The 16,515-nt window shown below is 33.9% G+C and overlaps 1 protein-coding gene and 1 long non-coding RNA gene across 3 annotated transcripts; one reads left to right on the top strand and one right to left on the bottom strand.

Moving 5' to 3' along the window:
* Positions 1-4,582: 4,582 nt before the first annotated feature.
* LOC147287626 (uncharacterized) lies at positions 4,583-6,453 on the bottom strand. Its single transcript, XR_015122018.1, has 4 exons — positions 6,380-6,453; positions 6,219-6,302; positions 6,000-6,074; positions 4,583-4,657 (listed from the first exon to the last, which is right to left on the bottom strand). It is a non-coding gene; the product is annotated as an uncharacterized LOC147287626 (long non-coding RNA).
* Positions 6,454-9,465: 3,012 nt separating this feature from the next.
* LOC147287625 (myb-like HTH transcriptional regulator family protein) lies at positions 9,466-14,644 on the top strand. 2 transcript variants are annotated; one of them, XM_086241935.1, is made up of 8 exons: positions 9,466-10,055; positions 10,935-11,985; positions 12,289-12,496; positions 12,684-12,760; positions 12,854-12,893; positions 13,398-13,470; positions 13,560-13,629; positions 14,058-14,644. In XM_086241935.1, exons 2-8 carry the CDS (start codon positions 11,398-11,400, stop codon positions 14,376-14,378), a joined length of 1,377 nt encoding a protein of 458 aa, XP_086098061.1. In that variant the 5' UTR covers positions 9,466-10,055; positions 10,935-11,397; the 3' UTR covers positions 14,379-14,644. The 2 variants fall into 2 exon arrangements, with proteins under 2 accessions (XP_086098061.1, XP_086098062.1); XM_086241936.1 differs by having other exon boundaries at positions 9,467-10,055; positions 11,314-11,985.
* Positions 14,645-16,515: the final 1,871 nt, after the last annotated feature.

Below are 16,515 nucleotides of genomic sequence, written 5' to 3'. Positions count from 1 at the left end.
TGCTTTCAATGTTTTTGTTTAAGTTGGGTTTTTCTTTTTGGTAAGGATTAAGTTGGGCTTTGTTATACTTCCCAGCCTTCTCCCTTTTTTAAAAGAATCATTTGCCTCTTTGCCAAAATATAGGCCCAAGATGCATGCATACCTGAAATATTTAGATTGAGATCCACCACACATCCACCACACGCCACAGGAAAAGCTAGGAGACAGTGACAGAGTGACTGCTGATCCTATAATGGCCTTTCCCAATCTCCATGAGCTAAAACTATACATGCTAAGCTAGTAGCTACCCCTCTTGCCTAAACTAATTTCCTCATCGCATCTAACCTTTTGTTCTTTCACTATATATTAATTAAAAATTTTCTTCTACCCCTCACTAATCTAGTAATCTGTGTGGATATGTACCTCTCAACTTTGCCATATCCATAAAAAGCATTCAAGTCATAAACCCTTTACATCAACAATTAATTAAATCCTAGCCGCCACCCCACTCTTTTCTCTCTCCTTAACTCTATCTCTCTCAACTCAATATTTCCAGGGGTGGGGGCAGTGACTCATGTGTTCCTTGCAGGCCAGCCGCTCCTACCCCCACCTCTCCTTTCTCCTTATCTTTTTCTTTTACTGTTTTGATTGGTACTATGAGATCTCTTCTCCTTCTTTGTGAAAGCTTTTTCATCACTCTATGTGAGAGTTTTTTCAATTCAATAGAGGAGCAGCTTCTCTGATTGCTCTAGTTTGGTCTATTTGTGTCATTGTGCGTGATCTATCCGTTATACGACGGCGGATCCTATTTTAGCGATGCTTAGTTGCTCTCTAGAAATCTTTCTTCCAGTTTGTCTCTGGTTCTTGTCATAAGGAGTTAGGATGTTACTTTATTCGCTGGTACTGGTTCTGCCGGTTATTACTACCCAATCCGCCACCTTAATCTATTATCAGACTCGATTTAGAAATGTTAGTTAGATTGTGGAACCAAACACGACTAGTTCACTAATTTCCATGGTGCCTCGTTGGCTCCATTTAGCGGCTATAATGTCTGTTCGATGCCGACGTTACGAGATCACGCCATTAGTCTAAAAAGTTGTAAGTGTTTAGCTTATTTGCTCTATTATTATAAGGCTTCCTACCATAACTTTGTATTTTCTATGTCTTTTTGGCTATTTTAATGCAATGTTATTGCTTTCTAAAAAAACTTTGCCATATCCATGCCATTAGTCTAATGTTAATGATGTTAGGAGACTACAACAATATAAAAAAATTACTCTAAGTACTACTCATTTAATTCTTGAAGATATTTATGCATGAAATGAAACATGAGTGCTCTATTCACACTCTCCGCATCACTCTCATATTCATGTTGGAGATTTAATGGGAAGTTCAGAGTTGTGTACAATAAAGTGTCTCGCATTTAATACATTATGTGACTAATACATGACCAATTCTCTAAGACACATGTTGAATATATTCACCCCAATAAGTTGTTATGTATTTATCACTCCCTATTGCACATTCTAAATTCAAACATGAAAACTCAAACTTGTCATATGATCTATTTGAAATTTTGAAGTATGTGATATTGGCAATATAGTCCTATATAAGCTTAGTTGTTATTCTATTTATATGATAACCAAGTTGGTGTATCATATATGTTTGACAATCTCGGCCACCAGCACCACTCAGTGGTAATGCAGGCAGTGGGCACTACTAATGAAGAACAAAAATAATTGCATGCAACAGCCAAAATGTAAGGTCTATTCATGCATATGTCATATCTACTAATGCATGCCTGCCAACTGGCTAGACCTCTAATTACATTGGACCCATTAATAAGTTGAAAAGTGGAATCTGAATGAACCAATATTCATGCAACTTGATTATTTCAATTTGGTGGTTTTTGCTTGGCTGACCGTAATTTCAAGTGGCTTGTCTTCTTTATCGAACTGATTCACACCCAAATGATGGATTAAGGACATTGCTGTAAACACTACAAGAAAAATGTCGATAGATATCAGTCGTGGACTGATATCTATTTGGGTAGCCGTCTGATATAGGGCGTCGTGATATCTAATGTATGGTATTTTAGATATCAGTTTTAAACTGATATGTAAACATTGTTTATTATATCATTTTTCTTTTTCAACCTGATATCCTAAATAAAAAATAGATATCCAATTTGATATTATTTATGATATCTATAAAATCCAAGTACCAACAGAATTGGTCAATAGATATCGTATTGGATACTAATACTGACATATAACTCGATATCAATATCAGGTTTGAGGTAGAATATGATATAAAATTATAGTATCAATATCAGGTCTATAGTAGAATCTGATATATATAATCTTGATATCAATATCAGGTATGGAATAGGTTCTGATATCTAAATATTGTTTTTATATCAGATCTGAGAAAGAACCTGATATCAAAGCGTTATAAAATATCAATTATTAGTCTAAAACTGATATCGTTTAGTATGTCGATTTCACAAAAGAAAATTGGAATACAACTTGCTATATCAGTTTTTTTTCACCTAAAAAATGATATGAATACATAAATTTGAGCCTGTACATAAATTTGTGCAGCCATAAAATCTTCCATGCATTCTCATTCCATATATTTCAATAATCACCAATAACAATATTCAAAGCTGCCTACATGTACATAATCACCAATAACAATACAAATATCCAACAAGATAACCATATATATATTTTTTGTTTTGTAGAGGTCTAAACATACCATGCCACCAGCCTAATAACTAAGGCAATATTGCCTAAACCCTGCTTGTTAATTAAGACCTTTACAAAACCAAAACAATGTACCAAACGCTGCCCACATGTACAAAATAACATGACAGCACCTAGCCTAATTAATCTGCAAATCAGCACTATGTCTAGCTAGCTAGCTAGTTCTATCTTCAATTCTGCCATCCTTTACAAAATAGTCATGGCAGCATGTATGATCTAATTCAAAGCACCAAATCTTCAATCTTCTTCCATGCTTTACAAAAAATGAGCATGCACGACAGCTTTCTTCTATCCACAAAAAAGGCAAAATGCACACCACCTACCAATTAACTTGTCGGTCTAAAGATAATTGTTCAGAAAATCTCCCCATTCCACACGCAACTCATCTATTTGATCTTGTGTGTATCCGCTTCGCTTGGTCTTCATATTGGACCACTGAAAACATCAAAGGAACATATATTCTTTAATTTAATCACAAATTCATTGATCTCATAAGTTCTATATACTGAATACATGCATGCCTTATTAATCTCAATTTTCAACTAAACATGCATATGCATAAAGAATAAAAGCAAGTCAGAGTAGTTGAATGGACAATAGCAGCACTAGAAAATGAGTTGATAGTGATGAATCTATACCCAATGTTGTACATACAAAATAAAAAAGTTGATAGTGATGAATATATATATATATATATATAAAGGTTTTGACCAAGGTAAAAATGTTGATTGGAAGCATAAGAAATGGAAATAAACTAAGCTTCACCTAATCAGTTAATTCAATTGATTAATATATAACATATTATCTAAAGTACATGACACTCTAATCAAACATGTGTATTCTGGAGGAACAAATGAGGAAAACAAATTCATGGGATAAGTGGCTAAAAAAATTAAAATAAGCATAAAATTCATCATAAAGTTAAAACAAAAAATTTAAATCACCTAATGAGGTATGTGGAACAAATCGAAGGTTCTTAGGCTTTAGTGAAATATAAAAGATATGCAGGTCATGTACTACAGGCTAGCTGTCGTGTCATACCTGAGAGATGCAGCCACCAAGTCCCATGCCCTCAAAGAATTGATGGAATATATATATAGCACTACTACAAAATAACTCATCTACAAAATAGATATATAAAACAATAAATTGAAATTGTACATTCCCTATAATACAATAATTGTATTTATAATTTCATTGTGAAAATACACTTAAGCATTAGGAATTATCAAGCTACTAACTATACAACAAAAATTATACTAGAATTGCAACAAATTCTAAAACCAAAGAGTTATACTTATTAATTAGAATAAAACCAAGTTGTATATCAAGTGCCAAGTAGGCCTTAAATAATAAGAAACTTGACAATTGACACTTAGAAACTTTACTTTTCCTTAGCATCTCCAAACAAAGCCCTTTGAGAGTCAAAAACTCCTTATCACATCTATCTGCATAGACATAAACAAATACTAAGTTAAATGCTAAGTTAAATATTAAGTATCACATTTATCACATTAGCTCAAAACAGTTTAAGGCTGACTGGTTATCACATTTATCTGCATAGATTAAACAAATACTAAGTTAAAAACAATCTTTAGTGTATCAAGCATCTAGAATAGCATCAATGTATGAACTTCAAGTTACAAGAAGTCACATTGTCAAAATTACAGAAAAATCTTTTGAGATTTAGTCACATATAGCAATTTACAACACCAAAGATTCCACCACAAAGGGCTTAATGTCTCACTAAGTCATTTCCAAAACTCATTAGATGTATAAGAACCCAAAAAAGATAAAAATAAAAATTAAGGGACTCTTACTGTAAGGTAATAAGTCTCAGTTGGCAAGGTATAAACTCTTTTTGGATGCACCCTCTGCTGCTTTTTGGGGTCTATTTCCTTCCCAAAATTCTTACCAGAATATAAAGGAAAAAGAAAATAGTGTTATCTAAAACATGCAATTGGAGCCACTGATAATGAGTACAATGAAAAAGAAAATAGAGTTCAAATGTGGAAAAAGTTGAAAGAATGGACAAGGTTTCAACATGGGTCATATTCAAATCCAAGGTTCTCAACTGCTCTTTATTTGGGAACTGAGCATTTTGCCTTTATATCTCATTTTCATATCATATTAATTATAGCATTAGTACTACAAAGCCATTAGTGCTTCAAGATTACATCACATGCCATAATCCAGTATTAGCTAGCTAGAACCACAAATAAAGTAGAGGAATATCCAATGTACAAGCACTCACCAAATCTGAATTTAAAAAAAAAAAAATTTATATCCGCAGCCACAAAAGAGAGGTGCATGATATTATTGTCACTTGTTTATTATGTTAATCCACAAGTATTAAATTGTGGATGGGGAATGATTGTAACAATAGGCAAAAGATCATTAGTACTTAAAAGTCTGTCAATTCTATTCAATATAAAATAAGATTTTATTTTATTTTTGCAATTTATTTTTTGCTGCTACAATAAAATAAGATTTGATTCTAGGGAGAAGTGTCTTTCTAACTATACAAGAAGGTGGAGGTGCCAATTTTCTAAGTCATTGCTTCAGAGTCAAAGTTATGAAGGAATCTTTTTTATGCAGATGAGGAAAATAGGAAATTCAAACAATTTGGACCCCACTAAAAAAGTTTTATCATTCATACCATTTAACAAAACCATAGGTTTTTGAAAGTTGAAGTCAATGATAACACACATGATTCCCCTGCTACTTAATAGATTGGGCATTAAAATGGTCATCAATTTTATCAGTGCTTTTGTTATCATAAAGAATCTATCCTGAGTAGGTGGAATGAGTATCAGAAATTGTAAAAGTATCAGGTGGAATGAGTATCAATTTTTCCAAAAAGCAGCAGATGAAACATTATGCGAATCAGAAAGAAACTTTTACTGTAAGTTAATAAGTCTCAGTTGGAAACTCTTACTCTTACATTATACGAATTAGAAGGAAAAGGTAAAAGATATGAAATAAGGTTGTCCATAACATTTTGGCCTGACCTAAAAGCATCCGACTTTACCCAAGTTCTCAGTTTCTTCATCTGAAGATGAAGAAATGGTCCAACCCACTTCTAATATCTCTCTCTCTCTCTCTCTCTCTCTCTCTCTCTCACTCTCCACTATCAAAGGCGTGACCTTGAGCTTGTCAATTTGAGAATAAGTGCTGGGCGACATGATTCAATGAAAGGAAAGAGAACAACTTGAATGCAACAAACAACCAGGATGATGGGAAGAGACTCACCGCAAGAAAACGAGAATCGGAGGGAAGAATATTAGCCAATTTCCTCAGATTGGTTGAAACCCCCTTGTGAGCAAACTAATTTACCCAAAAATTCAGAAAACATAAACCAGCACAAATACAACTAAATCACAAACCAAATGCTCAATCAAACTAAATCAAAAAATCCAGAAACCAACTAAATGAATTGGGGAAAAAATTAAAAACATGATAAACACTTACCATAACCTGTCGAGAGGATCTTCAAGCGGCAGCGGCGACGGCAAGAGAGAGGCTGGGGTGCAACTGGTCAGGTGAGAAGTGTGTCTGCGAAGGGAGAGGCTGAGAGTCAGAGGGTGAGAGAGAGACAGAGAAGTGAGAGTGACAGAGACAGACGAACTCACTAGGAAGTCTGGGAGTGGCGACAACGACGGCGACGGCAGGTGTGTGAGGCTGAGCTGAGAGAGTTTTTGCGACTGCGACTTGCGACTTGCGACTTTGCGAGAGACAGACAGACAGAGAAGTGAGAACTGACCTAGGTTTTAATTTTTTAGTATATATAGAATTTGTATTTAAGTGTTTGGAGCTAGGTTAAGTCGAAAAAAAATCATTACATATCAGGTATGTTTGGGTGTTAGGACAAGAAAATTATAAATGGTATGTTAAGATATCAGTTGATAGTTTAGATTGATGTCTTTATAAATTCTTAGAAAAAAGGAAATATTATATATCAGTTGAAAAAAACCATGTGATATCTAATAGAGTTTAGAAATCAGCTAAAAAATTAACTGATATTATAATTTTTACAATATCAGTCAATTTCAAATCTGATATAAAATTGGTGATATCTATTGACAATTTTGTTGTAGTGAAATGGAATTTTGACTAGAACACTTTTGTAGAAAACGTATGTTTATGTATTAATTTTCTTTTCTTATCCCGGAGAAACTGGAGTGAAATTTGAGATTCTTCTAATATTGTACACAGAAATAGCACAATACTATATTATGGATATAAAATTACTATTTTCACATTTTACATACAAGACACATGAATTGGTAAGCAAAAGTGTGCACAATCTTCTTCTATAAACAAAAAATGTGCCAAAATATTACCTCATGACTAGATTTTATGTTGGAGATGATTAGGCCAATATCACACCGGTGTTTCCTAAATTCAATAACTCTTCGTCCTAGTAAAAAATTCATATCAACTGTGAGATTAATGAACTTTCATAACATGTTTTATTGGTAAATGCAATTTTGAACTAGTCATTGAAGTTTTTTTTCTCAACCCTTATATTGTTTTGCATATAAAAGACGAAAAAATTACAAATAAAAAATAAATTGTGTATTTTTTAGAAGGCACATTTTTTAAATTCGGTATGGGTCGCTATATATATGATTTCTAGATCAACTGCACTCTTATAAATGCACTTTTTATATGAAATTTTAGTGTTGTAAAACATGATTATGTGTTGTCTCTTTCTTTATTTGAAAGCAACATGGGATTTATATTAGCTAGATAAAGAAAGAGAAAGGGACTAATTAATGTTTAAAAATATGACACTTGGTTGATCGAGAATATGGCGATTTGTCCCATTAATTGTTGAAGCGGTATAGAATGAATCAATGATATCGGCAATCGAGGAAAAGCCTAACCAGCTGGATTAGATTAGGATAGGAATTAGTCAATTAGATTAGATTACTTGCTGTTAAAAAAAAAAAAAAGAACAAAAAAATCTGCAAACTTAATTCCGTATACAACATGTTGATTAGGCTTCCTTTAAGATTAGGATAGGAATTAGTCAATTAGATTAGATTACTTGCTGTTTTTTTAAAAAAAAAGAACAAAAAAATCTGCAAACTTAATTCCGTATACAACTAACAGCATGTTGATTAGGTTTCCTTTTAAAGCTACCAAAAACCGTAGCTTCCTTAGAAACCAAGGTTTTCCGGAATTATACCCAAAAATATATAAAAGTAAAATGCTATACGATTACAGCCTATACGGCTATACTTTAATACTTACTGATTTTTTTTCTTTCCAACTTAAGTGTCATATACTCTTATTAGATTCTTAAGATCATAAAAAATTAAGAATGAAAAATGTAGACTCTGTCAAATAAAATTAAAAGGTTTGTATGTTCGTATATATATGCCCAAGACTTAATAGCCTATCCATATATAAACCATTAAATGGAATTAATATAATAGACACAAACAAAAGAAGCAATAAACAAATCAATTACCATAAAAAGGTTGAGTATGATATGATTGAATTTGTAGACTATGGGGTTGGGGCTGAAGAAACAAGAGAAGTCCATTAATTAACCAAGTTGCTTGTGTTTTTCTTTTCGAGATCATAGCATATCAGATTAGTATGAGAGACCCACTTGCTTCTTTTTAGCTATTACTGTTACACTCATCATAAAACTTGTTTACTATATATTCTATATATGTCGCGTTTACTAATTAACATGAAATGACTAGAAAATCAGAATGGGAGAGAAGAAATTGAAGTAGGGATAAACCATTTTCATTAAATTGTTTACTAATTATCTAAAATTAGAATGAAAATGAAGTTGATTTCCACTCATATATTTCTTAATGATCATGAATCGGAATAAACTAAAAAGTTGAGGATTGTCAAAAACATTTATATTCTTAATGGGTATTTTAGGTTATTAGAAATTTAGAAATGTTTGAGAGTAATTTTAGACTTTTTAATATGAAACTATGAAACTATGAAACTATGAGTCTATGAGTCTAGGTGAAATGAGAATCAATACTAAGTCTTCTTCAAGGAGTGTGATTGATGAAAAAAAAGAGTGTGATTCTTGATTTTGGAATAGGCTCCACTTATTTTTTGATTAAGTAAACACATGATTGATTAGAGTTGAATGAGAATAACTCGTATCATTTAACTCTCATTCCCTATAACATGATTGATTAGAGTAGAATAGGAATGACTCATATTCATTCAACTTTCAAGCTCGGCCACTTTTTTTTTAAAGGCGGGAACCTTTCTCAATTAAAAAGCCTATCTAGAAAGCGATGAGTTAAAGATGGAATAAGTCTCAAGATGATAAGCGGGGGAAAAAGTAAAATAATGACCTAAATGTTGTTCACAAAATGATGTAATAACATTTTATTACTCATTACGTGTGAGTTCGTATATTAGTACGGCACTCGTGCTAGTCTAGCTTGTATATTTGATCATGTGGTGTTTATATCGGCCCCATTTTACAATTTTTTAATCCAATATAAAACCCACACACATTGGAATTCACTTACACGTAGGTAGGCGATTGTACTTAGCATCTGCCTTGTTCATAATTTGTAATAATAATGGAGCAAACTAGGAAAGAAGCGGGGTCGGCAGGTCCCAATACAAAGCAACTTTTAAAGAAATTTTGTCAAAGAAAAAAAAGGAGATTAAGTCGTGGAATTGATTATGATTATGTATTCTATATTTCTATTAGACAATTAGTGCTTCTGTAATAATTACAAAAATGGAATGATCAAAGGTGACTAAATGAGCGAGCTCGCAACTCTCAGAATTGCTAGTGGGGCAATGACAAACAAGAAACAACCCACTTGCTACATCTGACAAATGAAAGGCCAGCTGAATTAAAAACCCAACTTCCATTGGCGCGTGCACTCACCTCCCCTCAAAGGACGCGTGACCCAAGACTGCAATCGTCATCATCTTGTCCTCTATTGAGTCCCCTGGTTGCTCACATAACTCAAACTCAATCATTTGCCCGCAGCCAAAGCCAAAGAGCAGAGGAAAGCCTAAGGCCATTAGCCACCCTACAGGCTACAGCTTAAGCTTGCATTTACAGAGATAACACTCCAGACCCAGTTGCCTGTGACCCAAGATTTATCAGATTTGGTTCATAACTTGTTACTATAGGTCTATAACATTGTATTTAGTTATTTACAATGTTAACTTTGCTTTGCCTGGTGAGACATTAATGACCTGTCTGTCTCTCTCTGTGACTGTGAGTCATCATTTCATTTTGCTCTGTTGTAGACTCTTTGCAAGTACAAGATATCTCTCTCTTTCAAGTCTCAGGTCTGTCTTTTTATCTTTATCTTTCTCTATTATATAATTAAGCTGGGATTTCATTTATTTTCTGCTTCCTTTATATGTATGTCTGTGTGTTTTATATGTATTCGATCTTTCTCTTTTTTTCTGCAAGACTTTCCATGTGGGTATCTTTTCTAAGTTGGGTTTTAATCAATTTTGTTATCAATTTTTTATTAATTTGGTGGCTTCTATCCAAATTAGTGATTGCTTTTCTTTTTCTGTGGTGAATCATTTGGCTTTTGTCTAATAATAATATGAAGGAAGATTTTCAAATTATTAACAGCTATTTCCATGTTATACTGTTTTCTTTCTTTGATTTTTGATAAGTTTTTCATTTTTTTTTTCTTGATGAATTAAAAATAATTGAGAAATCAGTACTCATCAGCAACTCAATTGTTGAAGGGTGTAGGGCTCCTACTTGTTAAGATGATTTTCAAAATAACTAATAGAGTGAACTGTTAAATGCAAAAGGGTATTTATCCCTTTTGACTGTTTAACCTTCTTTAAGTGACTAAAGCAGAATCTTTAGTTCAGCTCATATGGAGGAGGATCCTATTGTTGGGTTTGGCTTATTAAGAATTTAGAGCATTGTAAATGGGACTCTTTAAGTTGTTTTTAGGAAAATTTAATTAACAGATGGGGTGATCATTTTTCAATAAATTATCTGCTCCATAATCTTGTACATTGCCTTTCAATTGATTATTAAGGTGTTCATGAGCAGTTTTCTGTTTTTGCTATTTTAGGAAGCTGGATTTATTTTGTGTGTCAATCAATGTCTGGATTGATTTTATTTGTTTATAATTTTCCCATATCGTTACTAGATCCCACAATTCTGATCACCTGTGTTGGTGGTCTCTTTTGCAGATCTTCTACCTTAGAAGATGGTCTTCCATGTGGGAAGATTAGGCTCTATGTGTCTCCTTATACAGCTTACTTGGTGTGCTGGATTTGACGTAGTTCCTTTGGCCTCCAAGTTGTGGGTCTAATTTCTCCCTCAAATTAAATTTAACAGAGTTACTGGTTCGGGGTTTCCCATTAATGAAATAACAATCACCCTGTAGATTAAGTTCAAGAGAACTTTTATTCTGGAAATGTAGCTTCTTGTTTCTACCGATTCTTTGAGTGGAACTTGAACTTAGATGAAACTTAAACCTTGCTTGCAAGGTCTTTGTTGTTATGCAACCATATCTCGTTCTTGCTCATCTCATTGATGCCTTAATTCTAATTGTGTATCTCAATCTAGATATATAAATTTCCACCAGCAGAAGTCCAAGTTGTGGTATATTGCACCACCTATTGATGAAGGTTGGGCATTTCATCTACAATCATGAGTCACCATGGTATCATTTCTGTAACACAAAGTGAGAGTAACACAGGAGCCACACAGTCATACTGTACTTCCCTATCCCCAATACATGATTTCTTGGGTAGTGAATCAGAAGGCAGGAGTTCAGTGGCCGGTGAATGTTCATCTGCACGCCTGTCACCTTTCATACGGACAGAATCTCTTAGCTCTTCTACTAATATGCGAGCATCTACTGTTCAACGTTCCAAGAACACATTTTCTCGTTCTTCTGTTTTCTGTACCAGTTTGTATCAGTCATCTTCATCGAACTCTGAAACCTCTCGGCAGCTTGGAAATCTGCCATTTCTTCCGCATCCTCCAACATACAGCCAGTCCATTTCTGCTGTTGATTCCAAATCGCCATTGCTTTTAAGTGAGGAAATGAGCAATCAATATGATGACGAACAATCAGAGGATCTCATGAAAGACTTTCTTAATTTGCATGGAGACACCTCTCATGGTAGCTTTCATGGTGATGCTCTAGCACTTACAGAGCAATTGGATTTACAGTTTTTGTCAGATCAACTTGACATAGATATCACGGACCATGGAGAAAATCCCAGGCTTGATGTAAGTACAATGTATTCATCATTAGTTACATTATGTTCACATACAATTTGCTAGAAGAATTATAGATATTGCTGGTTTTTCTTGGGATTATGATGGGGTAAAATCCACAATGGTATGAGAACCAAATGTATGGCATTCAAACCAATTATTTGTTTACTGTCGTTTTGCAATATTCATGTGATCCTTCAGAAGAATGGATGAATTATAAATGGCTGTTTTTCAGTCAAATTTCAAATTTCTTAGGGATAATTTTCTTGTCACACACTTACTGGTACTTTGCATTCCATTATGTTGTTTGTATAGGAAATATATGAAATTCCTCAAGCCTCCCCAAAACCGGCTATAGGATTGACATGTAGTAAGAGTTGTCACATGACAACATCACCTGTTGATGCTCTTTCAAGTCACCCCTCTCCTGGGCCTTCCCCTGCACATAGACCAAGAATGCGATGGACGCCTGAGCTCCATGAGAGTTTTGTAGAGGCTGTTAACAAGCTTGATGGGGCTGAAAGTAAATATTACCCTTCTATTCCACTGCAAACTGGGGTTTAGTTCCCTTTCAATTGGAGTCCTAGTTTTATAAGTTAGTCTGTTAATAATCACAAATTTTATCAGTTAATCAAGTTAACCATAAATAATTTTGGAATATAAAAGTTATTTGAATATTAAAAAGCTCACTAGTTTACTTTGAAATGTAGAGGCCACTCCAAAAGGTGTATTAAAGGCTATGAATGTTGAGGGCTTAACCATTTATCATGTGAAAAGCCACTTACAGGTATTCATCTTTAATCTATCTGGTGATTTAAGAATACATGTTGTACTATTGGTAGCTATCTGAGCCAATATTGTTATTTTCATGTCAATGCAGAAATACCGACTTGCAAAGTATATGCCAGAGAAAAAAGAAGGTAAGGAACAGATGGGGTGAAAATACAATCATGCTTATGGTCATCCATACAATCAATCATCTTTATGAAAATCTTAAATTTTGTCGATTTTGTATTCTAAACTATTGAGCTCCATTTTACAAGTACAATTTCTCCGTTTTACAAGTACAATTTATTTGTTGGTTTTCTGCAACCTGAGAACTGAACAAACCTGCCCTGATATGAATATGCAGTTGGTTTGGAACTTTGTTCTTTGAAGGGCACAGTTTTACTTTTACCTTAGCTTAAGTGAATTAGAAACTGATCGGTTGATAGTCTTAGTTTGGGGTGTCAATTAGACCAAACTATGATAGATCCAAATGTTTATCCATCTTGCTTCATGGCTATTCATGTGTATCAAATGTCACTACAAAGTTTGACAGAATGATTATCTCAGCTAAATAGAAGATTAGATCTGCTTGACAATTATGGCAGTTGAATATTCTTACAAATTCTTGACTGGCACTTCTTCCTTTTACTCTTTAGATAAGAAGGCATCTAGCTCTGAAGAAAAGAAAGCACCTTCAAGCGGCAATGAGGGTGATGGACGAAGAAAAGGGTCAGTGTTGCATTCAATATATTTATTTTTTCTCGATAAATAACATTTATATCTTGTTTTGTTTGTTGAAACTTTCTGTCTTGTCTTAGGAACTTTCATATCACTGAAGCTCTGCGCATGCAAATGGAGGTTCAGAAACAATTGCATGAGCAGCTTGAGGTGAGATTGTGCTACCACTTTTTTTTTTTTTTAATTTCTAAAAGAAAATTGAATTAGAAACCAAAAAAACCAAAAAAAAAAAAAAATTGAATCACATAGGAAGAAGCTATAGTAACCTACCTTAGGAAAATGCTATTTGTACCCTTCTCTCTCTCTCTCTCTCTCTCTCTCTCTCTCTCACACACACACACACACACACCCACCTCAAACAAAAATAAAAAACCCCTAGAAAACCAGAAAAGCACTTTATGTTTTGTGCCAATAGTTTTGGTTGTGTACACAACTACACATGTCATTGACATAAACATAGATCCCACTTGATTCTTCCTTTTTCCTTTTGGCTGCATTTTGTTTTATGGTAATTCAGAAATTGAGCCATTAACCAATTCTTTGGTTTCAATCTTCTCTGATTCAATATCCCTGTGTAGGTTCAAAGGACCCTTCAGCTTCGCATAGAGGAGCATGCAAAGTACTTGCAGAAGATTTTGGAGGAACAACAGAAAGCCGGCAGTGCCTTGCTTTCTCCACAAGCCTTGTCATCTCTGACGACTAATTCCATTCAAGAGTCTGAACAACAGCCTTCTCCATCAGCTGGTGTATCACCACCACAACTGGCTGAGTCCAACTCATCATCACCTCTATCACTAAAGCATAAAGCAGTAGACAGTAGTGGCTCTGAGTCACAAGCATGCGCCAAAAAGCTCCGCTCTGAAGAGAAACCAGATGAGCCTGTAGTTGAAAATCCCTAGCAATAACAACTAGTATTATCCCACTACTGTAAAGTCCATTGTTTGTATGATCATGTATAGAACTTCCCAGCTTTTGTAGGTAAACTAGTAATTGAATTGAGATTTGCTTATCTCTTGACAGATAGTAGTTTGAATGAAAGAGAAAATTAGCTATTCCAAAGATTTGTGTACTGTCAGTGGACTACTTGTCCACTGCTATTGTAACTTGTTTTTCAGTTCATGTTTAATAAATTGTTATGTTTCCTATCTCAATAAAATAAAATAAAAACCAGATATTCTTGTTCAATCATTCCATTACTCACAGCGCCTACTTGGTCAATTTTTGTCTGAATGTCCCCTTTAAAATGTATTCCTTAATATGCTTAATTTTTTCAACTTCTTGTTTAAGAATCCCATATGTTACATGTGGTTTTGAATGTCTTATATATTTGATTTGGAGATAAAGCAGAGTTGAAGACTCGAAGAAACTTCTATAACAATAAACAGACATCCATGTAGAGGTGTCGAAAGGGCCGTGATGTCGGCTATACCCATTTAAGTTGGGCCTATTCATTTTTTCATAATTTGTTTTTAGTAACTCATTCAATAATCGTATTTGTGCTGATATACCAAGAAATTTGAATTTGTTTTTTGGTACACACCGATATTGAAAAGCCCAAATCCCAATTTTAGGTCTCAAGTGAAGGATTAATCTTGTAAAAAATTAGGTAAATGGTTTCCCATTTACCTAAAAAGATTAAATGATCAACAAAATAAATATTTAAAATATTAATCATTTAATTTTATATAGTAAATAATTTTTTATTTATCTAATTTTTTACAAAAATAATTTCTTAATGAAAACCTATAAAATAAAGGCTTTTTAGCAATATACTCACCTGAACTTTGACTCGATTTGCATGTTACTACCTAAATTAAAAATTGAAGCAAGTTGCCCCCTGAATTAAATTTGGTTTGCAAGTTATCACCTCCATCCAAATTCTCATGAGTTTTTTTGGCCTTTTCATAGACAAGAACTTGGGTGGGGAAGCTTTTGCCACCTCACCATGCTGAGTGGCAAGGCCCAATCAATTACAAGTGGCCACATGTACAACTATTTTTTTATTTCTCTTTTCCTATTTTTACAAACTTTGAAAATTAATTAAAAATAGTTCCAGACTCAGAAAAATACACGGAAAATTCTTACGGACTCATCTTGACTAATAGTAATTTACTATGGAGTCAAATTATCAATTTGCTCTCTGAGAGTTTCCAGAAAATTTAAAAAGTCCAAATTTATTTCTAAAAAATTAAAATACTCTGGATTCTTTAAAAATTCATAGAATAATTTCCCGAACTCCTAAAAATACAAAGTCTACACCGTTGGTCTTCTAAAAACTAACACTACCTTTCTCGTAAATACTTGCTACCCTAATAACACTACCTTTCATAAAAATTAACATTTCGGAGGTTGAATTTATTTTCCTCTAAGACCTCTCTGTTTACAAAATTTAATTCAGGAGGTAACTTGCTTCAATTTTTAATTTAGATGGTAACATGCAAATCGAGTCAAAATTCATGTGGGTATCTTGCTAAAAAACCTAAAATAAATGATTCGGATCTTTAAAATCTTATATGAAGTAAACCCAATTAAAAGTTTGTGTAAAAAATATGATATCATGATTCTTCTCCATAGAAATTTCTATGTAATCCATTTATTGTATCTTTCTCTCTTATAACCTGCTGAGAAATAGACACATAAACGGTGTGGGTCACAGCCTCACAGGCAGTACATTGCCGTGGGTCATAAGTAGCACATCAGCGCGTGAGGTACAAAGGACACAAGGACAAATGCATAGAGCGCGTGTCGTTGAAGCCCAAAAGCCGTTGTCTACCAACCAAAATTGTCCATTTCCAATTCCATTCTCTAAGTATAAACAACGAGACTGAGCACAGAGCACCTTTCTGAGTTCTCTCTGCCTCTCTTGCAGCTCCACCTTCATACTTCACATTTTCTGGTTTCTCTCTCACACTTTTTGTCTGTCCCTCTCTGCCACTCCAACCAAAGACCTACTGGACTTTGGCTGTTACAAAAACCCAACAAGGGTACAAAGGGATCCGCACCTTCACTCTTCACATTGTAAAGCCAAAGATATGG

The sequence above is a fragment of the Dryas octopetala genome, chromosome 4 (assembly GCF_963921425.1).
Source record: "Dryas octopetala chromosome 4, drDryOcto1.1, whole genome shotgun sequence".
NCBI classification, from domain to species: domain Eukaryota; kingdom Viridiplantae; phylum Streptophyta; class Magnoliopsida; order Rosales; family Rosaceae; genus Dryas; species Dryas octopetala.
This window is presented reverse-complemented; position numbering and strand designations above follow the sequence as displayed.